General features: G+C 45.0%; 1 protein-coding gene across 1 annotated transcript in view; it reads left to right on the top strand.

Moving 5' to 3' along the window:
• The window catches only part of NCMAP (non-compact myelin associated protein), a 40,927-nt gene extending 26,208 nt beyond the window's left edge, over positions 1 to 14,719 (top strand). The window contains exons 2-4 of the mRNA XM_084875190.1: positions 7,443 to 7,531; positions 9,345 to 9,429; positions 11,985 to 14,719. Of these exons, the coding sequence (XP_084731316.1) occupies positions 7,450 to 7,531; positions 9,345 to 9,429; positions 11,985 to 12,129 (312 nt within the window). The 5' untranslated portion in view covers positions 7,443 to 7,449 and the 3' untranslated portion in view covers positions 12,130 to 14,719. The remainder of the gene's footprint in view (positions 1 to 7,442; positions 7,532 to 9,344; positions 9,430 to 11,984) is intronic.
• Positions 14,720 to 25,775: the final 11,056 nt, after the last annotated feature.

Here is a 25,775-nt window from a genome sequence, read left to right as displayed (position 1 = left end):
ATTGAATTTAACCTTTCATGCATAGAAGTGTGTGTGTGTTTTCAATCCTCACCTAAGGATATTTTTCCCCATTAATTTTTAGAGAGAGTGGAAGGGAGGGGGAGAGACACAGAGAGAAACATCAGTGTGAGAGAGACGCATCAATTGGTTGCCTCCCGCACACCCCCTGACTAGGGATGGAGCCTACAACCCAGGTATAAGGTGCAAGCCCTTGATGGAATCAAACCTGCAACCCTGAATTCAGTTCTCGGGCTGACATGAAGACCTCACCACTAAGCCAAACAGGCTAGGGCCACAGAAGTGCTTTTAACCTGACAGTTGTCACGTGTAAGAGGTAGCAGATTACCTTTGTGGGCTGAGAAGTAGGATGAATGGATGAAAATCACAACAAGAGAAATTTTAGTTCCGACATGAAGGTTAATTTTCTGATCATTAAAACTTCCCGACAGCTCCCGGGGCTGCTTGGGATCAGTGGGGTTTTGTCTGTGGAAAAGACCAAGTCACGCTGAACCTCCCATCTCTGAGGGGATTGGGGAAATCAATCCCGATGTTTTGGTGGGTCAAGGTCATTCATGGGTTATTTACTCCGAGTTACAGTTGGCCTTTTGAGCAGGGGTCACCTAGGACTGGTACTGTCTTTGTTTTCTTTTTTCTTTTTTTATATATTTTATTGATTTTACACAGAGAGGAATTGAGAGAGATAGAGAGTTAGAAACGTCGATGAGAGAGAAACATCGACCAGTTGCCTCTTGCACACCCCTCCCCCCACTGGGGACGTGCCCGAAACCAAGGTACGTGCCCTTGACCGGAATCGAACCCGGGACCTTTCAGTCCGCAGGCCGACGCTCTATCCACTGAGCCAAACCGGTTTCGGCTGTCTTTGTATTCTTATCCACCAGGGAACTTTAGGCCACGCCAGGAGGAAGGAGGGTACCCCTGGGCAGAGCAGTAGGGGAGATATTTTGGACAGACAGGCCTGGCAACATTTATCTTCCAGATTTGGCTCTGCCACTTGACCAAGGAACAGGGAGGAGTGGCTCAGGAGTAAATGGTCATGACCCTCTATCACTTCCCAAACTGACCTCCCACACTGGCCATTTGTAAACAGCCCGAGGGACAGCGATCCCTTGTTGATTTTGGAAGCGAAATTCAGGCTCTGCTGAAGAGGTCCAGAGTGTTGCCGGCACAGGGACCAGGATGGTAGGACCAGTCAGGGTCAGGGGCCTGGGGCTAGGGCTCTGCCTCTCTCTGCTGCGCCCCCGCCCATGTAGGTTTTCCGTAGGAGCCTGATGTTGATTTGAGATCTGGATGCTGGGCCATTTGTATCTTGTGGATTCACTGGGAGGATTCACTGCGGGGGAGGGGTTATGAAATCCAACAGACCCAGCTTGAATGCTAGCACAGCTACAATATTAGCTTGGTGAGCTTTTATTGATTCCACTCTGCTCTGAGCCTCAGTTTTCTCATCTGTAGAATGGGCACGGTGACTGCACCTTCCTTGCCAGACAGATATGAGGATTCAGTAAGACCTTCCACACAAAGCACTGAGTGCAGTGCCTAGCACATAGTTGTATTATTATTATTATTATTATTATTATTATTATTACAAGAGGCCTGATACACGAAATTTGTGCAAGGGGCTTGGCCCTCACAGCCCCAGCTTCATCTGAAAGGTTGTCCTGAAGGTCGTTTGGCTGTCTGGTCTAATGAGCATATTATGCTTTTTCTTTTTTAATGTATTTTATTGATATTTTACAGAGAGGAAGGGAAAAAGATAGAGAGATAGGCCGAAACCGGTTTGGCTCAGTGGTAGAGTGTCGGTCTGTGGACTGAAAGGTCCCGGGTTCGATTCCGGTCAAGGACATGTACGTTGGTTGCGGGCACATCCCCGGTAGGGGGCGTGCAAGAGGCAGCTGGTCGATGTTTCTCTCTCATCGACGTTTCTAGCTCTCTATCTCTCTCCCTTCCTCTCTGTAAAAAATCAATAAAATATATTTTAAAAAAAATAGAGAGCTAGAAACATCGATGAGAGAGAAACATCGACCAGCTGTCCCCTGCACACCCTCTACCAGGAATGTGCCCACAACCAATGTACATGCCCTTGACTGAAATCGAACCTGGGTCCTTTCAGTTCGCAGACCGACGCTCTATCCACTGAGCCAAACTGGTTTCGGCTATGCTTTTATTATTATAGATTATTATTATTATTAAATTAACCTCAGTCAGTGGAAACCAGCATCACCCACCCCGTACACTTTTCCATAGCCATAGACCCTGGGCACAGGCATATTTGATTCAATAGTCCCCCTACTGGACCTCACTTGGTTAACGGGACTGGCTGGGGCTCCCCACATGAAAACACCCACAGCCTTGGCCATCGCTGTGCACCACCCTCCTCCCGCCTTCTCTGGTGTGGCAGGAACAGAGATGTAATTGAGAGCCCTGGCCCGAGATGAGGCCGGAGACGCTCTGAGGCTGCTCACTGCTCTCAGAGAGAAGAGCAGCCGGGCCACCAGGAAGGAGCTGAACCTGGAGCTGGGAGGCTGCCCAGAGGTCATCCCGGGAGGAGCCGTGTCCTGGTGCCTTAGAGACTGCATCCCTGGTCAGTGTGTGTGTGTGTGCAGGAGCCGTGTCCTGGTGCCTTTGAGGCTGCATCCCTGGTCAGAGTGTGTGTGTGTGTGTGTGTGTGTGCAGGAGCCGTGTCCTGGTGCCTTCGAGGCTGCATCCCTGGTCAGTGTGTGCGTGCGTGTGTGTGTGTGTGTGTGTGTGTGTGTGTGTGTGTGTGTTGTGCAGGAGCCGTGTCCTGGTGCCTTCGAGGCTGCATCCCTGGTCAGTGTGTGTGAGTGTGTGCGTGTGCGTGCGTGTGTGTGTGTGTGTGTGTGTGTGTGCGCAGGAGCTGTGTCCTGGTGCCTTCGAGGCTGCATCCTGGTCAGAGTGTGTGTGTCCCCATAGCATGTTTCTGTGGCGACTTGTCCTGGACCCTCCAGTGGGTCCCGGGGCCGGGTGGTGCAGTGGGAAGGATGCACACTTTGAAGCGGCAGGGCCAGCTTCCAGGCTGTGTGAGCGTGGACAGTTCACTTTATCCCCAGGTCTTGGCGGCCTCACCTGAAACAAGGGGAGAGGAAACCCTGTTTTACATAAGTTAGCAAATTGAACCAAAGCATGGGTCTTTAAAAACACCTGCCACCAGGTTTTGCCATGTGGCAGGCCCTTGGGTGGTGGCTTCTGTCGTTCCTGTGCTCGCTGGTTTAACGGCGGACGTGTGCACGGGCGGGCAGGCTTTAGCGGATCCAGTGACTATTCCGCGCCTCCCTCACTAAGTGACCCCTGATCAGCGGCCTCTCTCTTCTGTTTTTAAAAGGAATTTTGAGAAAGCATTACTGGTGAATCTTCTCGGCTCAGTGTTGGTGGGGATAGTAGCAGAGGGTGATTGGGCAGCTGCATATTAAAACTATGTGCTGGGATGGAGAACAGCGGGGGGGGGGGGGGGGGGGCAGCGCAGGTATCTCTCCTTAGGAGTAGGGGGGAGAATTCTGGGATGAGGGGAGACTTTCATATTCTTATATTGGTCCACACTTATATTTATAGAAAGAAGATTTTGTTGTTTTGAGCTCCAGATCCACCTGCCTGTAATTTAGTTCAACAAATATCCCCTAATATCCACTAGAATAGGGGTGTCGAACTCAATCAGAGAAGGGGCCAAAATCTAAAATCCAGCCTAAATCGCGGGCCGAATGGTTTACTGAACAGTCATAAACTGACAATGTCATAAACTGACAGCGGAGTGCAGTGATGACAGCGCAGTGCGGGCCACATTGCAAGGCCTGGCGGGCTGGATTTGGCCAGCGGGCCTTGTGTTTGACATATGTGCACTAGAACATGAAAAAGCACTTTTCACGCTTAACCTCCACCTCTCAGCTCCCTGGGGAAAAGCTACCTCATTTCACAGAGGAGCAAACCAATCCGGGAGAGGGCCAAGTGCTCCCCCAAGGACTTCCAGTGGCCAAGGTGAGCGGCTCCGGACACGTTACCTGGGGCAGGTAGAAGGTTTGAGAAAGAACCGGAAACAGGCTCTACCCTCAGTGCACCTGGGAGCCGAACAGCCAGCCACAGCGAGTGAGACGCCCGCTGCGGTGTGTCCTCTGGGGGCTGTGAGGGAGGGAGCGGACAGGAAGGACAATTCTGTCGGGTAGGCCTCCTCCTGGGGTGGCTGGGCTGAGTCTTGAAGGCTGTGATCCTTTTGGCTTAGGAGCAGGCAGTGGAGCACGGCCGGCCTGGGCCTGTTTGGGATGGTTAGGATTCAGAAAGTCCGGTCGGGAGGAAACGTTGGCCAAGGAGGGAAGGTCAGGGGCAGAGCCACAGGGGAGTCCTCGCGGGGCGTCCTGAGGATCTGGTCTTCGGGAGGAGGCGCAGACAAGAGCCGGGAGGCTTTCCAGGGGTCCTCAAACTTTTTAAAGTGGGGGCCAGATCACGGTCCCTCAGAGAGCTGGAGGGCCGGACTATATGAACTACTAATTCCTACTGTAACACCTTGGCTGCGCTCACTGCCCAAAAAACCTGGCGGGCAGGATCAGACTCCCCTGGGGGCTGCATGTGGCCCGCGGGCCGTAGTTTGAGGACCCCTGCTTTAGGCGGAGACCTGGAGAGAGCTGAGGAAGTGAAGGCAGAGTCCGTCCTGTGGATCCACAGAGCCTGGCTACAGAGGGTCCTTCTGAGCGGGAGCCTCAGCCTGACCCCCATGGAGGAGTGTTTCCATCAGGAGTTGGGAGGGTCTAGCAGAGAAGCAGCCAGAGGTGGGGCGCTCGGGAGATGCCCGCGGTGGGGGCCTGGGGAGGGCAAGGCCCAGGGCAGCCAGCCCAGAGACGGCAAAGCCCAGAAATGACGGGGGACGATGGAGAGCCCATTGTCACAGCTCTGGCAGAGGTTGGTGTGAGCAGCTGAGAGCGTGAAGCTGAGGGTGAAAACGGCCCATGCAGGGCTTTTGCTGCCAGATGTACAAGTGTGGGCTCTGGGGAGAGGATTGTTTTTGAGCCCAAGAATGCCGTGGTCACACCTACAGTCTTTTCTCTACTAAACTGCGAGCTTCTCTTTCCTCCCAAAATAAAATAAAATGGAATGTGAGCTTCTGGAGGCAGGAGTTTGTCTTTTATTTCATAATGTATTCCCAGCTCCTAGCATAGGATCAACCACTTCGTAGGTGCTCCATTCATGTTGGTTTACTAAGTATGTTGACTCACAGCATATACCAGGGTTATGGCTCTGTACTCTGTGCATGGGTATACGCTATGTGTATGGACATATACATACGTAGTAAACATTTTTTAAACTTTGATGAAAAGAATAAACACTATTAGCCAAGGTGCGGGGGGGTGGGGAGGGGAGATTGAGATAGAATAGAAAAGGGATTTCGACTGAGTCTATTGTTTTTTAAGTAAAGAACAGAAGGAAATATGATTGTAAACATTTGTTTAATCCGAGCTGATTTCAGAGAGGAAGGGGCAGGGAGAGAGAGAGAGAGAGAGAGAGAGAGAGAGAGAGAGGGAGAGAAACATCAGTGATGAAAGAGAATCATTGATCAGCCGCCTCCTGCATTCCCCCTACTGGGGATCAAGCCTACAACCTAGGCATATGCTCTTGACCAGAATTGAACCAGTGCCCTTTAGTCCACAGGCCCACACTCTATCCACTGAGCCAAACCAGCCAGGGCTTTATTATTCTTAAATGTTTTTTTTTTTTTAGAAAAAGAGTAAGCAAGAGGGAGAGAGAAACATTGATCTGCTGCCTCCCACATGTCCCCTACTGGGGCTGGAGTCCACAACATGCAACCTGGGCATGTGCCCTGACTGTATTTGAACCAGCAACCTCTTGGTGCAAAGAATGACACTCAACCAACTGAGCCACATCAGCCAGGGCAGAAATATTTTTTAATTATAAATAATAATATAGCCCTAGCAGGCTTGGCTCAGTGGATAGAGCATCAGCCTGCAAACTGAAAGGTCCCAGGTTCTATTCCAGTGGGAGGCTTGCAGGAGGCAACCAATCAATGATTCTCTCTCATCATGGATGTTTCTATCTCTCTCCCTCTTCCTTCCTCTCTGAGATCAATAAAAATGTGTTTTAAAAGAAGAATAACATATACCCTGGCCAGTGTTGCTCAGTGGGTTGAGCATCGACCTCTGAACCAGGAGGTCACAGTTCGATTTCCAGCCCAGGCTCCACATCTTCTTAGCTGTGTGACTTTGGTCCATTCATTCCACTCAGCCTGTTTGCTCAGCTGCAAAATGAGAGGATTACGTGAGCTTATGTAGTACGTGCAGGCACCTGGGACAGAGCCTGGTGCATGATAAGTAAACGCTCAGCATGCATTCTCTTCCCATGGAGGGCTTTGTGAAGCCTGACCTTTGTTCTTCCTCTCACCCACCAGCCCATTTGAACCGATCTCCTCCCATGGCTTATGTCACTGACTACTTCATAATCATCATTAATTTCCCCCCATTGCCTCCTTAGATTGTAAAACACTTCAAAGCAGGAATATCATTCCAGACACTGTTGCAGGCGGTGAGAAGCCCACTAGTGTGGGAGGCACATGTCCCGGGTTAACTTCTGCTGGGTAAACTTGGGGCTCCACGTAGTTGGGGGGCTTCAGTTCCATCAGTCAAATGGCAATACTCATAGCCACCCTCACAGTTTCCTGAAGAGCCATTCAGACATTCTGGGTGAACCTGGTCAGGAGGAGTTTAATAGATGTTGTTGAATGGATTTAAACTGCTTTGAAAAATGAAGCTCTTTACAAATATCAGACATTATTTTTAATTCCCTAAAGTATAATATATATGGAGTGACCAGATTATTATGATCTCTGAACGCATAATCATCTGGCCACTCAGTGTATTTGTATCTCAAATGGGTACCTGCTGGAGATCAACCGCCTGTTTGCCCTGAGCTTTCTGTCAGCCAGTGCCGTGGTCGGCAAACTGCGGCTCGTGAGCCACATGCGGCTCTTTGGTCCCTGAAGTGTGGCTCTTCCACAAAATACCACGTGCACGTAGAGTGCGACTGAAACTTTGTGGCCCATGCGCAGAAGTCAGTTTTCGGCTCTCAAAAGAAATTTCAGTCATACTGTTGATATTTGGCTCTGTTGACTAATGAGTTTGCCAACCACTGAGCTTTTGCAAAGGGAAAAACTGAGCAGGTGCACAATTTATAGTATCTTTGATATCAAATAAATGAGGTACTCAAGAAAAGTACACTGAGTGGCCAGATTATTATGCATTCAGAGATCATCATAATCTGGCCACTCAGCGTATAGTAAAGAGCCTGTATTGACTTGCGAAAGGCTTGAATATTCTCCAGTCATCCAGGTAAAGGCCAAAGGAAGCATCACACCGGGTTTATAAAGCTTACCCTGATCTGAAACAAAATTTCGTCTTCATTCTCACCAGGATCAAGATGACCACACCCACCCCTTTGGGGGGCACCACCTTCTTCTCATTGAACGTGACCACCAGAGAGGATGACTTTCTGTACAAGAGTAAGATCAACTTGGCGTGGCAGGTGGGGAGGGATGGCGGGGCAAGTGTCAAGGTCAGCTCCTGGGCTAGAGGTCAAGAGCGTGGGCTCTGGAGACAGGCTGCCTGGGTCTCGGTCTCAGTTCCACTGCTTGCCAACTAGGTGGCCTGGAGCATGTGCTTTCACTGCTCTGTGCCTGTTTCTTCACCTATGAATGGGATATTAATGAAGTTACCGCATAAGGCAGGTGCGGATTAAGAGAGATAATCCAAGAGCATTGGCCTGCGAACTGAAGGGTCCCAGGTTCGATTCTGGTCAAGGGCATGTACCTTGATTTCGGGTACATCCCCAGTAGGTGGTGTGCAGAGGCAGCTGATCAATGATTCCCATCGATGTTTCTTTCTTTTTTTTTTTTTTAATATATTTTATTGATTTTATGCAGAGAGGAAGGGAGAGAGATAGAGAGTTAGAAACATCGATGAGAGAGTCATCGATCAGCTGCCTCTTGCACACCCCCTACTGGGGATATGCCCGCAACCAAGGTACATGCCCTTGACCGGAATCGAACCCGGGACCCTTCAGTCCCCAAGCCGACGCTCTATCCATTGAGCCAAACCGGTCCCAGCTCCCATTGATGTTTCTAACTCTCTATCCCTCTCTCTTCCTCTCTGAAAGAAAAAAAAAAAAATCAGTAAAATATAAAAAATTTTAAAAAAAGAGAGAGAAAATCCATGACAAATGCTTAGAACAGCTAGGTGTGCACTACTGGGTAGTATTATTTCTGCTATTATTCTCATTAGGGAGTTTTGGGGTCTAGAGGGCATTTGAATCGTTTGTAAGATGTCCTTAAATGGGTCGCCTTGAAGTGTAGCTACCTTCATACGAATTTTGTGAGGCAGACACGTCAGTTCCCAAAGGAATCCATAAATGTAGGTGGGAGGATTAGCCCAGGGGAGACACCTGCAGGAACAAGGGGTCCCCAGGAGGAAACCTCTGAGGGCCACTCTTCAGAACACCAGCTGATTGTATTGGGGAAGGCTGGGACCATTCCAGTCATTCCAGGTGACTTGGTATTCACTTCCGCAAAGGAAGCAGGCCTCCCGGCACGTGGCGTGTCCCTCAGTAATGAACAGGTCCAGGCTCTGGTGCTGGCAGGCACTGGGCCAAGGTGAATGTGTATACATGTGTAGAAAATCAGTGATTTCGGGGGCAAGGAGGTTTTTATCCCCTCTCTCCCTTTTTTGGTTTGTATTTTCAAAATTTTCTACAAAAATTACATATTACTTTCATATTATCAAAAAGATGACAGGCCCTGGCCAGCATGGCTCAATGGTTAGAGTGTCAGCCCATGCACCGTTGGGTCTTGGGTTTGATTCCTGGTCAAAGGCATGTACCTGGGTTGCAGGTTCGATCCTCAGCCCTATTTTGGGATACAGGCTGGAGGCAACCGATCTCTCTCTTTTCCCCCCCTCCCTCCCTCCCTCCCTTTCACTCTCTAAAAATCAATGGGAAAAATACCCTCCGGTGAAGGATAGTTTTAAAAAAGAAAAAAGAGGGGAGGGTATTTTGCTTGCCTGTTTACAGAAGAGGTTTGAAGCTGTGTCACGCCGGACTTGACCCAAGGCAGAATTCTGGCAGGCGGTGTGCTGAGGACATAGCCCCCACGCCCTCTTGTGAGCAGGGGTGCGCGGCTGCTCAGCGTGACTCTGTCCCGGGGCCAGCAGGGAGGTGCAGCATCCTCTGTCTTCCCATGGCCCAGGGGCCCCCTCCCAGGCTCTGAATGCTCCTCCGCCTTTCAGTTCCCACATTTGTCCTCTCCCCTCTCCTCCTCGTAGGTTCTGGAGCCATCGTTGCTGCCATCGTGGTGGTGGTCATCATCATCTTCACTGTGGTTCTGGTCTTGCTGAAGGTGTACAACAGGTACGGGTCCCCTCGGTAACACCAGAATGAATGGGGACTAACATGTGTGGGTGCCCGTCACGTACCCAGCAACATCCATGAGTCCATCCTCATCCTCTAGCCTTTGGGGGGTCCCTTTTGTTTTTAATTATATTTTATTGATTTTTTACAGGGAGGAAGGAGAGGGATAGAGAGCTAGAAACATCGATGAGAGAGAAACATCAATCAGCTGCCTCCTGCACACCCCCCCACTGGGGATGTGCCCGCAACCAAGGTACATGCCCTTGACCGGAATTGAACCTGGGACCTTTCAGTCTGCAGACTGACACTCCATCCACTGAGCCAAACTGGATTCGGCTGTGGGTCCCTTTTTGATATCTGCTCTCCTATAGAAACTTCAGAGTGACCAAATATTTTGTACTTGGAGATATATATATATATATTTTTAAATATATATTTTATTGGTTTTTTACAGAGAGGAAGGGAGAGAGATAGAGTTAGAAACATCGATGAGAGAGAAACATCGATCAGCTGCCTCTGGTGCACCTCTTACTGGGGATGTGCCACAAGCAAGGTACATGCCCTTGACTGGAATCGAACCTGGGAACTTTCAGTCAACAGGCTGATGCTCTATCCACTGAGCCAAACCAGTTAGGACTGGAGATATATTTTAAAAATACAACAGTGATCATGACAATGGCATAGACCTTGAGCACGGTGGCAAACACCTGTGTGTGTGTGTGTGTGTGTGTGTGTGTGTGTGTGTGTATATATATATATATATATACACACACACACACACACACATACAGGTAATAGAGGGAGGTTTCAATCCTCTTCTCTTGGGTAGTCCTCTGCTGGGTGAACCACATGAATATTTGGGGTGACAAATACATGTACACATGACTCCACTTTCTGGGACCAGATAAGATAAAATAAAATAATAGAACTTGATTGCATGAAGAATAAAATTTGTGTTCATCACCTCTAATCACAACTTTGCTAGAAGGTCATTCAAGGAAGAAATCAATTGTCAAAGTTTAAAAAACAGTATGTACAGGATGATAAGACATCTGGATTACACACATTCAAGGAGGGCTCAGCTGAGACACAAGGTGTTAACAAGCAGGGGCTGTAGTTAGTTGGTTGTTGGTTTTTGTTGGTTTTAAGGGTCATTGCATCCTTGTTTTTGAGGAGTAGTAAACATGCATTGTTTTCATCATAAAATTAATATTTATATTGGTAGATAGACATATATTCATCGCTTACTACGTGCCATGCATGGTCCTAAGCTTCTTACATTATTAAGTCATTTACACTTCACAACAACCCCACAAGGTTTGTACTACTGTTATCCCCAAATGTTTAGACATGAAAAAACAGGCACAGGAAGATTAAGTAACATGCCCAAGGTCACGCAACCCTAATCGCCAGAGTTGGGACTCAGCCCAGTCCCTCTCGTTTCAAAGACAATACTACACCACTGCAAGTAATGATAATTACAATATGTAATAAGTTATTTTTAAAAACCTTTGGGGTGTTACAATTTGAGTCTATCCCAAACCAGGAAGTGGCATCAAACCCCTGTGTCTACCCTTTATTTTTCTCCGTCGTTGATGGGACTCTAAGCCCCTTTCTAGCGGGTAAGGTGGATGAAGACTCCACTCACCCCTGTGTACAGTGGTGTTTGGTCTGTCAAAACCAGGCAAGTCATTTAACCTCTCAGCGCCAATTTTATCATCTTTCATATGGAAGAGTCTCCGAGTGTGATAATTATGTTGTTGGTTACATTGGGGAATGCCCTTGTTCTTAGTACCACCGAGGGATAAAGTGGCATGGTGTCTGCAATTAACTCACAAATGGCTCATGATTTTAAGAAATCACACACAATTCTGTGTATATGTTTGTGCTTGTATGTATGTAAGTGGAGGAGGGGGAGGGAGGGAGGGAGAGAGAGAGAGAGAGAGAGAAAACAAATTTGGCAAATTGTTAACAGCCAGTGCACTGTTTGGTGAAGGGTATTGGAATATTAATTGTGCTATTTGTACAACTTTTCTGAGGATTTGAAATTTTTAAAAAAGAATTATGACAGGCCAACAAGATGAAATACATAGACATTAGAATGAATGATTGTCGTTAATTATTGAATTTTATGGCATATGAGATGAAAGGATATGCATTTTAAGTATATTCTCTTCTCGATTATGTTCAAAGTTACTAAATATTTCCAGCAATAAAATTAGCAAGCATAATGAGGCTGCAAAATTTAACTCATGCTACCAAAAGTGGAACATCTTTGTCTTGTCTTTAATACAGCCACCTATCTGACAGTTGACTCATTCATTAATAAGAAAAATTTAAATAAAGTATCTAATTTAGATTAAACAAAAAATCAAAGAGTCAGACTAGCTAATGCCTAAGGTCCTGTCCATCTGTGAAATTAAGATGGCTAGCAATTAAGCAACATCATTTAATGATGATCTACATTAATCTCTTCGCCAAAGCCATAGTCACAGCACCTACTCCCTGGGCACAGGAGCGGAGAGACTCAACCAAGTGTGCGTATCTCATTGCAGGAAAATGAGGGCGAGGCGGGAGCTGGAGCCCAAGGGCCCCAAGCCAGTCTCCCCTTATGCCCAAGGCCCAACCAGCAGCAGCAGCAGCCAACACCCTGCATCTGTTACCTTCTGCCCTCCTGACGTCCACGTGGAGACACGGTGACCCCCACCCTGGTGCTATCTCGGCTACCGTCTGAAGAGCCTTCTCCAGTCAAGACCAACAAGCACGTTTCTCCTTTGGCAGCTTCAATATGAGTTCCTTCCAGTCAGATCAACAGGGGCATCTCATCCAATCCCTGAAGCTTCAGACAACCCCCAACCCCATCCTGCCCTGCCCTCCCCACCCCGACTGTGTCCTGTGTCCATATCTCCACTGCCACCTTACCAAAAAGCTGTGGACTACCCTTTTGTCATCTGGGGAGGTAGAGCTATGAAGGGAATCCAGTGATGTGGGTTTGGCTCTCTCCCCTCAAAAATGATAGCTAGACAGACAGACAGACAGACCAAGAGTTTTCTGGTCAGGGGTCAGGGGTCAGGGCATGCTCCCGAGAGTGTCGCATCTGAGTCATGTCAGAGTAAGGGCCATATCCACAGCTTTGCAGGGCAAACTATCCAATCCCATAATCAGGGGGACTAACTGGACTAACTCACCAGGAAACCAGCTCATTAATTTGTAATTTATTCCAGTACTAGGTGACTGCTAACTAGCTCGGGACGATTGATTGGTCAGCACACCTTTCCCTCTTTAAGAAAGGTGGAAGAGAACACGGAATTCTTCTCTGAAGGGTTCTAATCATTAGTAAGAGTCGGATTGGAAAGCATAGGGTGACCTTGAGGATTAATCAAGGACTCTAGGATTCACCTACCGATTGCTGCTGTTTCTATGGGCCTGGAACAGACTGGTGGCTGCTCAGAGCCCCTCCTTCCGCTCTCGGCAGATTAACCCACGTTCAGTCTCGTTTCTTGGCTCCCCTCGATTTGCATTCTGAGCAACCCTCGCTCTCCGGTTAACACGTCCACTGGAGAACCAGTGTTTGGACAGATTAGATTACAGCTCTGTTTGTGTTACCTGTGCCCTTCCTGGTCACCTTGCAGAATTCTATTCAGGACACTTTCAAAGTACCTTGTTCACAACTTATTTCTCTGTAGAGAGCTGGCCTCTTTGACTTCTTATCCTCGACTACAATCTGCCAAAAGGGGGAAGCATTTTGGAGTTAAGAAGACCCTGCCTTCCGAGCCCTACTTCCTGGTGTGTGACCTTGGGAAAGGGACTTGACCTCTCCTTGTCTGGTTTCTTGACCTTGAAGTGAGAATGATAACATCTGCCTCACAGGGTTACAATAGCAAGTTCTGGTCTCAGTAAAGCAGCTCTGATCGTGCCTGGCACCAGCAAATGCTTAATGAATGGGAGCCGGCACTGCTGTTATGATATTTCTTCAATTGCAGAGCATTTTTTTTTTTTTTAACATTTTAATGATTATGAACTCAGCATGTGTCTTAAAATTGATGGGTCCCTTAATGTAGTTGTTCTGTCTCTCTCTCTCAGCTGTTTTTAAAATCAATTGTGCATCTTAGAATGGAAGGCATCTTGAAAACAAGGTAGTCAATCTTTATTCTGTAACCGAAAGTGACACACTCTGACACTTAACTTCAATTCTCGGAATCTCTCCCTCATGGGATTAGAATCCCTTTGGAGGAGAAATTGAGGATCAGGGAAGTAAGAGGACTGACACCTGGGTCACACTGCTCATGTCATCCCACCACAAAAGTGCTCACTTAACTGTGTCTGGAGAAATACTGGCAAATTCTTCCTCCCCAGACACCTTTTATCTGTACTGTGTTTGAACATCCACCACATACCAGGCACGTTGCAAGGTGCTTTCCTATGAGTTATGTTATAGGGTTTATTTTCCCCCATAACCTCAGGCGTATTCTTTTTCCATTCGAAGATAAGAATCTCAGACTCAGAGAGAAAAAATACTTGTCCAAAGTCACACAGCCAGTAAGTCTCAAAGACTCAAACCCAGGTCTCTTGGACTCCAAAGTCCACCTTTCTGTTGTATCACACTCTTCTCCACCACCCTGGCTCAAAGAACATGATTCCTTTGTGGACTGAACAAGGGGACAGGCTTGTCCATGTGTCTGAGTGGAGGCCAGGGGTCTGGCTTCCAAACCCGAAAGCCGGGGCAGAGCCAGTTGGTGACTCTTCTGAGAGGAGACCTTTCTAAACTCACCAGAGCTCTAATGATTCCTGCTTCTTCCCCCTTCCCCCTCTCCCCCCCTTTTCCCCATCCCCCCACTTAGACCAGGGAGCAGGTGTGGAACCAGGGCAAAGCCATTTCTCTAGGACTCAGGCTCCAAATATGTTACCTAAATGTATTCTGCTTTAAAAACTTTTTTTTTTTTAATGTTCCAGCTCTAAAACCAGACTCTTCCGCCCATGGTAGCTGGTCCTGGAGTTACTCAAGGAGTTACCTTCTAGTATATGTTTCCTTTGCTAAACGAAAGCTTGGAAATGGAGGGAAGAAGGGAAGTAGAGAAGTGGGGAGGAGGAAATAAAGGGTTTGAGTGTTTTAACTGATACAAGTCCTGAAAGGTTGAGGTGCTACTATACACATGAAATCACAGTCCCTGCTCTCCAGGTGGTCTCTGGTGACAGGGACCTTGCAGTATGTTTGTGCATTTTGTTTCTGACAGGTGCCTTTCCTAACTGAGCAGATGCTGCCACTGAATCAATAAAAGATATTAAATGCTTAAAGGACAATGTCTAAAAATAAAAATTTTTTAAATGTTTGCTGAGTTGATTTCAATTAATTTTAGAGCTGACCAAGACCTTTTCTAAAAACTTCCTTTTCCTGACAATGTAAATCGTGTCCTGAGTGAAAGCCCAAGCCTTTTCAAACGCCTCGTCCTCACTGTGAAAGGAGGATGGCAAAGGCGGGTGGCCATAAGCAGGCCGTTCTGGCAGTTTGGGAACAAGTTAACTTGGTTAAATGTTACAAAAGCAATACCATTTGAAGGCCTGCTGTTAACCACCAGAGGTACCGAGATGCCAAAGTTTGGGGGTCCAGGGAAGTATAAGACATTAGAATGGAGCCAAAATAACCAATAATGATGTTTGTCATTAAGCGCCTACACTGCCAGGCATATGTGTAAATTCAGTCTTAGTCAATAGTGCTAAATTGAATTGAATTGTCTTGGTATCCTTATCAAAGAAGCCCTTGCAGAAATATAAGGACTTATTTCTGGACTCTGAATTCTATTTCAATCATCTGTAATTCTGTTCTTATGCTAATACCACACTGTCTTGATATGTAGTAAGTTCTGAAATCTGGAAGCGTAAGTCCTCCAACTTTATTCAGTCCTCCATCTTTTTTATTTTTCTTTTGCAAAATATTTTAGCTATTCCGGATCCCTTACATCTCCACATGAATTTTAGAATTAGCTTGTCAATTTTCACCAAAATAAAGAGCTGAGCCGAAACCGGTTTGGCTCAGTGGATAGAGCGTCGGCCTCCAGACTGATAGGTCCTGGGTTCGATTCCGGTCAAGGGCATGTGCCTTGGTTGCGGGCACATCCCCAGTAGGGGGTGTGCAAGAGGCAGCTGATCGATGTATCTCTCTCATCAATGTTTCTAACTCTCTATCCCTCTCTCTTCCTCTCTGTAAAAAAATAAAAAATTTAAAAAATCAATAAAATATATTTAAATATATATATAAATAAATAAAAGGAGCTGAGATTTTCATAGGGATTGCATCGAACCTGTAGATCATTTTGAGAGTTGCCATCATAATAGTATGAAGTCTTCTGATCATTCTTCTTTAATTTTTTTCAATGAAATTCTATAGTTTTCATTGTACAAGTCTTGTGTTTTTTTGTTAAATTTATTCCTAATACTTTATTCATTTTGAAACTATTAGAAATATAATTGTTTTTTAATTTATTTTTTAAGTTGTTCATTGCTAGTGATTTTTGTTGTGGTTTTACTTTTTTGTTTTATTTTTTTTCTATTCATTTCTTGTTAGTGATTTTTACCTATTGATTCTGCAACCTACAACTTTGCTGAATTGTTTATTAGCTCTAAGTGTTTTTTTCTGAAAAGTCTTTTTTATTTTATCCATTGACTTTAGAGCGAGAGAGAAGCATTAACGTATTGCTCCAGCAATTCATGCATTCATTGATTGCTTCTTGCGTGCCATCTATAAATAGAGAACATTTTAGTTTTTCCTTTAACTTTGCCTAATGCCTCTGGTTAGAACTTCCGGTACGATTTTGAATAGAAGTGGTAGGAACAGACATCTTTGTCTTCCTGATCTCACAAAATTTGTTGTGTAGCAGGAAAGAGAAACAATTAAACAACCATTATTTTTGAAATAGGAAAATCGTGTAATAGGAGGGTATCATGTAAGCCTCTTGGGGCACCGAGCACAGCCCAGATGTTGGTGGGTAGGAAAGAAGGCCCCCAAAAGGAACAACATCTAACTTAAGAGTGACAAAAATCGAGTAGACATGATTCAGGGACGAGTGGGAGCAGAGGAAGAGATAAAGAAGAGAGCCCTGCTGAAACCGGTTTGACTCAGTGGATAGAGTGTCGGCTTGGGGACTGAAAGATCCCGGGTTCGATTCCGGTCAAGGGCATGTACCTTGGTTGTGGGCACATCCCCAGTAAGGGGTGTGCAAGAAGCAACTGATCGATGACTCTCTCATCGATGTTTCTAATTCTCTATCTCTCTCCCTTCCTCTCTGTAAAAATCAATAAAATATATTTTTTAAAAAAAAGAAGAAGAAGAGAGCCCTGCAGGAGAGAGGTTCAGTGCAGCAGATGTCCCAGGGAGCAGAGGGGGATGGGTGGGAAGAGAAGAGAAGCTCTCCTATGAAGGATCTGCAATGCTTGGCTATTATTTTTTAATATATTTTTTAATTGATGTCAGAGAGGAAGGGAGAGGAAAGACAGAAACATCAATAGTGAGAGAGAATCGGCTGCCTTTTGCATGCCCCACACTGGGGATCAAGCCTGCACCCGGACATGTGCCCTGACTGGGAACCAAACCCTGACCTTCTCGTTTATAAGTCAGGGCTCAACTCCTGAGCCACGCCGGCTGGGCTGCTTGGCTATTTTAAAGGCAACAGGAAGCCACTGAAGGCACTTGAGCATTGAAACAAGATGGAACCTGTGCTTTAAGGAGAGCTGTCCCGCTACAGCGTGCAGAATGGATTGGTGCGGGCAAGACTGGAGGCTAGGAGGACAATTTGGAGTCTATCACCAGAGGGAGCAGGCGCATCTGTGTATCTGTTAGTTTTTAAATGCCTTTTCTAAATAACCCTCCAGTTGTCAAGTTTTGTTCTTTTCCCTTTTAAGCAGCTATTTGTGGGTGTGCAGTAACCCAACAAAAATGTCTCCAGGAATCGTCTCGGGCCCACTGGCTGGGGCCACACAGCAGGGTCATTGTCTCAGCTCTGTAGCCCTTTGTCCCAGGACACCCATGCCCTGCACAGAAACTTTCCTGGCAAAGAAGCAGACTGCTGCGGTTCAGCAGATACTACTGTCCCAGACTCTGTCTGTCTGCCCACATTTCGGAGAAGCAGGTAGTAAACAGACTGACCTTCAAGTCTCTACTGACTTGAAACCCTCTGTCCAAAGGCAGCCAGGTATTAGCAGAGAGGGTCCCTTCCCGGCTCACACTCAATCTCCTGAGTAAATTGTACGTGGGCCCCCTGGTGCTCTTAAAGAAGGCTGCGATGCCTCATTGATCTGAGAAATAAAACAACCAACTTATTCATTATGTCCAGCTTCCTGGTTCTTGCCTTGGGAGGCACTTGGGAGTAAAGGAGAGAAAAAAACACTAAGGTTTGAGTATCCACAGCCTGGAATGGAAGAACCTGTGAACCGGGCAGTTTGCTCTGCATAATAAGGAGCAGAAGGGGAGGAGAGGGTGCTGGGGGCTGCCCTCTCTTCAATTCATGGCACACCTCATCTCTGACCATATGGACCCCTTCTTGCTCAGTGATTTTTCCCACCTCACCCTGCATTCCCCACCCCTAATTTTCTTCTTCTCCACTAGAGACACTCCGTTTAATGTATGTAATTTGTCTCATATGAAAAACAAACAAGCAAGCACAATCTTTTATGGACCACACAGCCCCCTTCAAGCACTGCCTACCTCACTGCTTTGCTTCACAGTGAAATTCTTTAGAAGTGCTGTCTGGAAAGCTTGGGAACAATGTGGGTGGAGACAGAATGGAATGTGGGAAGGGCTCATAGAAATGGATGGAGGGCACAAGAAGAATAAAACTCAACATTCTTCAGAGGGAGAGAGCAGGATCCAGTTTCTATGACATATCATATACAATATCCAAGGTATAATAGAATTATTAGATCTCAAAAAACAAACAAACAAACAAAAAACAAACAAGAAACTGTGATCTGTAATGAAGAGAAAGATCAGTCAATAGAAAGAGACCTGCAAATGACCGGGACATTGGGATTAGCAAATTTAAAAAGATAACATTGATAAATATGTTAAAGACCACATTATGATCTACAGGAGAAGAAGTACATAGTGGCTGAAGACACAGAAAATTTTAAGAGCCCTGGCTGGGTAGAGCATCGTCCCAATATGCCAAGGTTTTGGGTTTGATACCTGGTCAGGGCACATACAAGAATCAGCAAATGAATGCATAAATAAGTGGAACAACAAATTTATGTTTCTCTTTCCCTCCTTTCCTCTCTCTCTAAAATCAATTTTAAAAAATCACCCCAACCCTAGCCACTTTGGTTCAGTGAATAGAACATCGGCCTGAGGACTGAAGGGTCCCGGGTTCTATTCCAGTCAAGGGCACATGCCCAGGTTGAGGGTTCGATCCCCAGTAGGGGGTGTACAGGAGGAAGCTGATCAATGATTCTCTCTCATCATTGATTTTTCCATCTCTCTTTCCCTCTCCCTTCCTCTCTGAAATTAATTTTAAAAATATTTTTTTTGAAAATAATTCCAGAGATATCTTTAAAAAAAAGAAAGAAAGAAAGAAAGCCCTGACCTGTGTAGTTCAGTTGGTTGGGCATCATCCCATGCACCAAGAGGTGCTGGTTGATTTCTAATCAGGGTACATGACTAGGTTGAGGGCTCAAGGGCAAAGCCCTCAGTGTATGTGTGTGTATATATATATATATATATATATATATATATATATATATAATTGATTTCAGAGAGGGAGAGGGAGAGGGAGAGGGAGTGAGAGAAACATTAATGATGACAGAGAATCATTGATCAGCTGCCTTCTGCACTCCCCCGACTGAGGATCAAGCCCATAACCCAGGCATGTGCCCTTGGCTGGAATCGAATCCAAGACCCTTCCAGTCCTCAGGTCGACTCTCTATCCACTGAGCCAAACCGGATAGGGCAAAGCCCCCATCCTTAACTCTAAGATTTGAGAGGGGTCTCTGATGGCTCAGCTTGGCAGTCAACGCTTAGAAGAGGAAGCGGCGGGGCAGAGGGAGGGGGTGTCAGTGAGGGGAGGACTATATGGAGAAGGAGCCTCTGGAGGACAGGATAAACGTTGGCCTTTCATTGCGGAGGTCTGCAAAGGTTCACCAGGGAAACCAGTAAAGGAACACAACCTCAGGTGGTTGGTCCCTGATAATGTGTTTCTGTTGATTCAGTGATTCGTAGATACTTTAGATAACTAACTTGCTCAGTTTCACTTCTGTAAAATCCAGAAACAGGTTCCTCATTCCAGACCCGAAGATGTAATCAATGCTTTTGTGATATTCTGCCAATGTAAGTCAGGCGTGGCAACCTGTTTGGTGCTGCAAGGTCCCTCATATGCTGCTGGTCTTTAATAAATGACTCCATAATTCGAAGAAAAAGAAAAAAAAAGAACACAAACTATCTTCAGAACCTAAAGCAGAAGATTCTGGCCTTAGGAATCATTTTTCACGGTCTTAGTGAAAAATCAAAACAGTGTTTCCAAAGGTGAAGTTCCCTATTAGAATTTCCTGAGACTTCTAATTAAAATTGCAGATTCCTGCATTCTACAGAGATCAGAATTCTGGAAAGGTGGGGAGGGGGAATTGAGGGGGGGGGGGGGTTAGAATCTGCATTTAAAAAAATCTGGATTGCACACTCCCCTTCCTGAGGAACTTAGGGTGAAGCAGGAAGAACCTCCCAGGTGTATGTGTGAGATTGTGGGCGAGGGCGTGACATAAGTAAGTTCTACATTTGAAAGTATCTTAAATATTCAGGGGAAATGAAAAGCCAGCCTTTAGGGAAAACTGACAATTTCTGGGCATCAAAGCTACAGAGTGTCTAAGATATACATGTCAACTTGATGGCTTCAACGTAAGAAATGGAACAGACTGGAGGTAGCCTTTAAAAAAACATTTATAGCCGAAACCGATTTGGCTCAGTGGATAGAGCGTCAGCCTGCGGACTGAAAGGTCCCGGGTTCGATTCCGGTCAAGGGCATGTACTTTGGTTGTGGGCACATCCCCAGTAGGAGGTGTGCAAGGGGCAGCTGATCGATGATTCTCTCTCATCGATGTTTCTAACTCTCTATTCCTCTCTCTTCCTCTCTGTAAAAAAATCAATAAAATATATTTAACAAAATAAAAAAAAACATTTATATTTTTAATTTGCTTTTTTTGTTTTCTTTTATATATTTTTTGTTTTTGTTTTATTTCATTTATCAGTTTTAGTGTTTTTCATTTTTAAATATATATTTAAACATTTATATTTTTAATTATAGGATTATTTAACCCAATAAAAGACTATCTGATAGGTCCTCTCTTCCTCCAGCTGATGGACAGGCGTAAACTCCACCTGCAGCCGGACATTCCTGAGCATTGAACCACTAATCAGACTGCCAAATACCCTAAGCCCCCAATTCCCAAGTCCCTAGGTCCCTAAATCATAGGCCTTACATGAAACCACCAGTCAGATTGTGCTGAGTGCCCTAAGCCCCATCCCCTATCCTCCCCTTAAAAGTACATGGACCCCTGGCCCCTTCTCTATTTCATCTGTCACTATCCACTATAAAATACCTAATCTACCTATTCTAGACTAACATTCTGTTAATGTATACTACCTTTACACATACTACAATATTTTTGGGATGGGGTTAAAGGCCACAGTATCTGAACCTCTAAGTGGATGCCTGTGATGGTCCATTAGTTGCCTTGTAGGTATGGAAGCTCTTCACTCTTTCTCCAGATGCTGCCTGGGTTTTCGGAGAGTGGAGGAATGACAGGCACTCTGCTGAGGAGCTGGTGTCATGGAGCTATGAAAGCTCAGCCTTCTGTCCAGCCAGCGTGGCTCAGTGCTTGAGCGTTGACCTATGAACCAGAAGGTCACAGTTTGATTTCCAGTCAGGGCACATACCCAGGTTGCAGGCTCAATCCCCAATTGAGCAGAAGACAGCCAATCAATGATTCTCTCATCATTAATGTTTCTATCTCTCTCTTCCTCTCCCTTCCTCTCTGAAATTTATATATATATAGATGAAAGCTCAGCCTTCTTATACTCTGTAGTATTAAAAAAGGGGAGGCTCTCATTTTGTCGATGGTTTCCCCAGAGGTGGTGTGACACTTTTGCTATATATGATTGCCTATAAGCAATTAGTGATGGGTTACTTATTTCTAGTACAATAATAAGTCCTGGCCAAAGAGGTATGCAGAGGGTAGAGCGCCATCTAGTGATGTATTATTAGAATAGGAAAGTCTGAGATCCAGAAAATCCCAGATTGCCACTTGTCTAATATATTTGATATTTATAAATACAAAACAACTAGAAATCTTCTTATATTTTAACAGACTGATATATTAATGATACATTCAACTAAGCTCTTATATTCCTTTAATGCCAAGAGATTTCTGGCCTTTATATAGTTAATTTCATAGTGACTCTGATTCCTAATAGAATAGGAAGATAGTAAATAAAAGTGTCCTGAAATTATAATCAACAATGGAATAAGTATAGAAAAAGTTGTGAGGAATTTAGGAATCATAAAGCATTTATTTATTATTAAAAATGTGTAAAAAAAATGGTGACTGTGGAAACCCTCAGAGGTTCACCAGGGGAAACCAGTAAAGGAACACAAACTATCTTCAGAATCTAAAGCAGAAGATCTGGCTTTTGGAATCTTCCTTAATACAGAGAAACGATTATTCCTGTACTATAATGCCAGGCTTAAATTGACTACTAAAACTTTTTAAAAAATATTTTTATTGATTTTAGAAAGGGAGAGGGAGAGAGAGGTAGAAACATCAATGATGACAATCATTGATCAGCTACCTCTTGCACGCCCCTACTGGATATTGAGCCCACAACCTGGGCATGTGCCCTTGACCAGAATTAAACCTGGGACCCGTCAGTCCACAGGCCAATGCTCTATCCACTAAGCCAAACCTGCTAGGGCGACTACTAAAACTTTTAATAATGTAATTGTAGTTATATGCATGCCAGTTATTGAAATTTCATATGTTCTCGATTAGAGCTTATTCTTGTGTCCCAAAAGTTTATTCTATGATGAAAAATCTTCAGCTTTGGTAAAATATTGTTTTTAACACTGAAGTTTTGTGAGTTTGACCAAAATGTGCATTTTCTGCACGTCCACTTGGAACCTATTTGCCAAACTCTGGTTTGGATACTGAGTATAAAAAGAGGAGAAATACATAATTCCTATCTTCGAAGATTTTTTCTTGTGGGGGACAGGATAATAATTATATCTGCTTACAATATAGTGGGAAAATACACTATAAAAGTAAAAGTGGAATATGGGGCTCCTGTTTTGGGAGGTCAGGACCTCAGGTTTTGGGGACTCAGTGACTGCCTAAAAGATAATCAGATGGCCAATACTGAGTCCCACTAACCAGAAATGTTTCCTGGGAGAGGTCACATCTAAATTCAGTCCTAAAGGAAGAATCAGCACTGGCCAGTTTGATTTGGGTTGTTATTTTTCTTTTTGAAGAGATCTTAATAGTCTCTCTGCAGATAAGGCAATTTTCTTGAAAACTGTTCTATTAAGGGGAATGGTATACGCAATGGAATACTACTAAGCCATCAGAAAGGATCAAATAGCGCCATTTGCAACAACTTGGATGGATCTTGAGAACATCATGTTAAGTGAAATAAGTCAATCAGAAAAAGCTAAGAGCTGTTTGATTTCACTCATGTGTGGGATATAAAACTGAAACTCGAGAACACAGACAGCAGTGTGGTGATTGGCAGAGGGAAGGGGCTATGGGAAAAAGGGGGTCCTAATATGAGGTGACAAGGAGAAGATTTGACTTTGGGTGGTGAGCACGTGGTGCAATATACAGATGTTGTAACATAGAAACCCACACCTGAAATCTCGATGTTCATGTTGACCAACGTCACCCCAACCAATTTAACTAATAAATATTTAAAAAAGTAGGGGATGGTGCTGCTAGGAGTCCCCAAATCCTATATAATAAGAGAGAAATATACTAATTATCTGGTATGCCCTGAGGGTTAACGACTTATCTTGAAACGACCAGATCAAGGATCTGGAGCAGGGTGGAGCAGCGGACTTTAAGTGGGCGGGAGGAGAGCTACAGGAGGGGGCAGCAACCCACTGGCGTACAGATGCGTGCGCAGGGCTACTCGTCTATACATAACGGCTCTCTGGAAGTTAAACTCTTACTCTGCGAAACAGGGACTCCAAAGCCTCTGGCTTTGGGCAAAGGTAGCTGGAAGATGAATGGATGTCCTTGAGGCTCACCTAAAGTGATTACTAATTTATTCACTTATCCAGCAAATGGTTCTGCCTTCCTTTATAGCAGCCACTGTTCTAGTCTCTGAGAATATAACGGTGAACCAAACGGACAAAAATTCCTCTCCTCTTTGAGGTTACGTCCTAGTGAGGGGAGATCGATATTAAATAAGAAACTTCGAGTACAGTATGTTAGCTGGTGGCAAGCTTCAGGAAGAAAGTAAAGCCAGGAATACAAGTTGGGCAAATAGGGCTTACAATTTTAGGTCGGGTGGCCAGAAAAGTCATCACAGAGACGATGACATTTGCATAAAGAACTGAAGGAAGGGCCCTAGCTGGTTTGGTCAGTGGATAAAGTGTGGACCACAGACGAAAGGGTCCTGGGTTTGATTCCGGTCAGAGGGCACATGCCTGGGTTGCCAGCTTGATTTCCAGGGGTGTGCAAGCAAGAGGCAGCTGATCAATGATTGATCTCTCATCATTGATACTTCTATCTCCCTCTCCCTTTCTCTCTGAAATTAATAAAAATATATTAAGAAGAAGAAGAAGAAGAAGAAGAAGAAGAAGAAGAAGAAGAAGAAGAAGAAGAACTGCTGAAACTGGTTTGCTTAGTGGATAGAGCGTCAGCCTGCGGACTAAAAGGTCCCGGGTTTGATTCTGGTCAAGGGCATGTATCTTGGTTGCAGGCACATCCCCATTAGGGGGTGTGCAGGAGGCAGCTGATTGATGTTTCTCTCTCATCGATGTTTCTGGCTCTCTATCCCTCTCCCTTCCTCTCTGTAAAAAATAAATAAAATATATTAAAAAAAAAAAAAAAAAAAAGAACTGAAGGAAGGGAGGAAGGGCCAGGTGGGTATCAGAGGTAAGAGAGTTGTAGGCAGTAGAGTTCCTGGCAGCAAGGCCAGTGTGGCTGGAATAGAGTGAATGACAGGGAGAAAAGCTGGAGATGAGGTCAGAAATGTTGGGGACTGATGAACAGATCACGTAGAACCAGAAGTCGGTTACAGATAGGCCTTGGGTTTCTACTCTGGGTAAAATGAAAAGTCAAGGGAGGGCTAGGAACAGAAGAAGGACATGGTGCTATGCATCAAAGTACAACAAATGCATGATGAATACATTTTAGATGATCACTGTCACATAAGTGCTACTGTGAATAATTGAATGAGTAAAATCAATCCATCAATCAATTAGGGCAAGAAAAAAATAGAAGTAGTAGGCTTTTACTCAACTTGATAACAAGAAACATTAGAAATGACTCTTTAAAAGCAGTGAATCTTCTGATTCACTTTCTTACTACATTAAAGACATAAAGTCCCAGCAGGGACCAGTTTGGCTCAATGGATAGAGCATTGGCTTGGGGACTGAAGGGTCCCAGGTTCGATTCCAGTCAAGGGCATGTACCTTGGTTGCGGGCACATCCCCAGTGGGGGGCATATCCCCAGTGGGGGGTGTACAAGAGACGGCTGATTGATGACTCTCTCTCATCAATGTTTCTAACTATCTCTCTCCCTTTCTCTCTGTACAAAATCAATAAAATATATATATAAAAAAAAAAAGACATAAAGACCCAGATGAGGTGCTTACACTGTTTGCTGCAGGTCCTCCTCCATCTTCTCAGGAGGGGCAGGGAAGAGACTTGAATTTGTGTGTTTATTGGGGGGGGAGGGAGGAGTAGCTGATTTCACAATGTAGAAATTTTACAATGTGGACTCTTCTTGATAGAATCAGTGGTTATAACACTTCAAAGAATAGACTCACTCACTGGTAGGCTTGCCTTTGGTGACTGAGCCTTAAACTCTTACTCATACATTTATTCAACAAGTTTTTTTTTTAAATCTTTATTTTTTTAAAATATATTTTTATTGATTTCAGAAAGGGAGTGGGAAAAAGATATAGAAAAATATCAATGATGACAAAGAATCATTGATCAACTGCCTCCTGCATGCCCCCTACTGGGGATCGAACCCAAAACCTGGCCATGTGCCCTTGACCAGAATTGAACCCAGGATCCTTTGGTCTGCGGGCTGATGCTTTGTCCACTGAGCCAAACCAGCTAGGGCTAAATCCTCATTGTTGACAAGT

This window comes from Pipistrellus hanaki, assembly GCF_964339955.1.
Source record: "Pipistrellus hanaki genome assembly, chromosome: 2".
Lineage (NCBI taxonomy): Eukaryota > Metazoa > Chordata > Mammalia > Chiroptera > Vespertilionidae > Pipistrellus > Pipistrellus hanaki.
The sequence above is the reverse complement of the archived record's forward strand: the minus strand, read 5'-3'. Positions and strand labels throughout refer to the sequence as shown.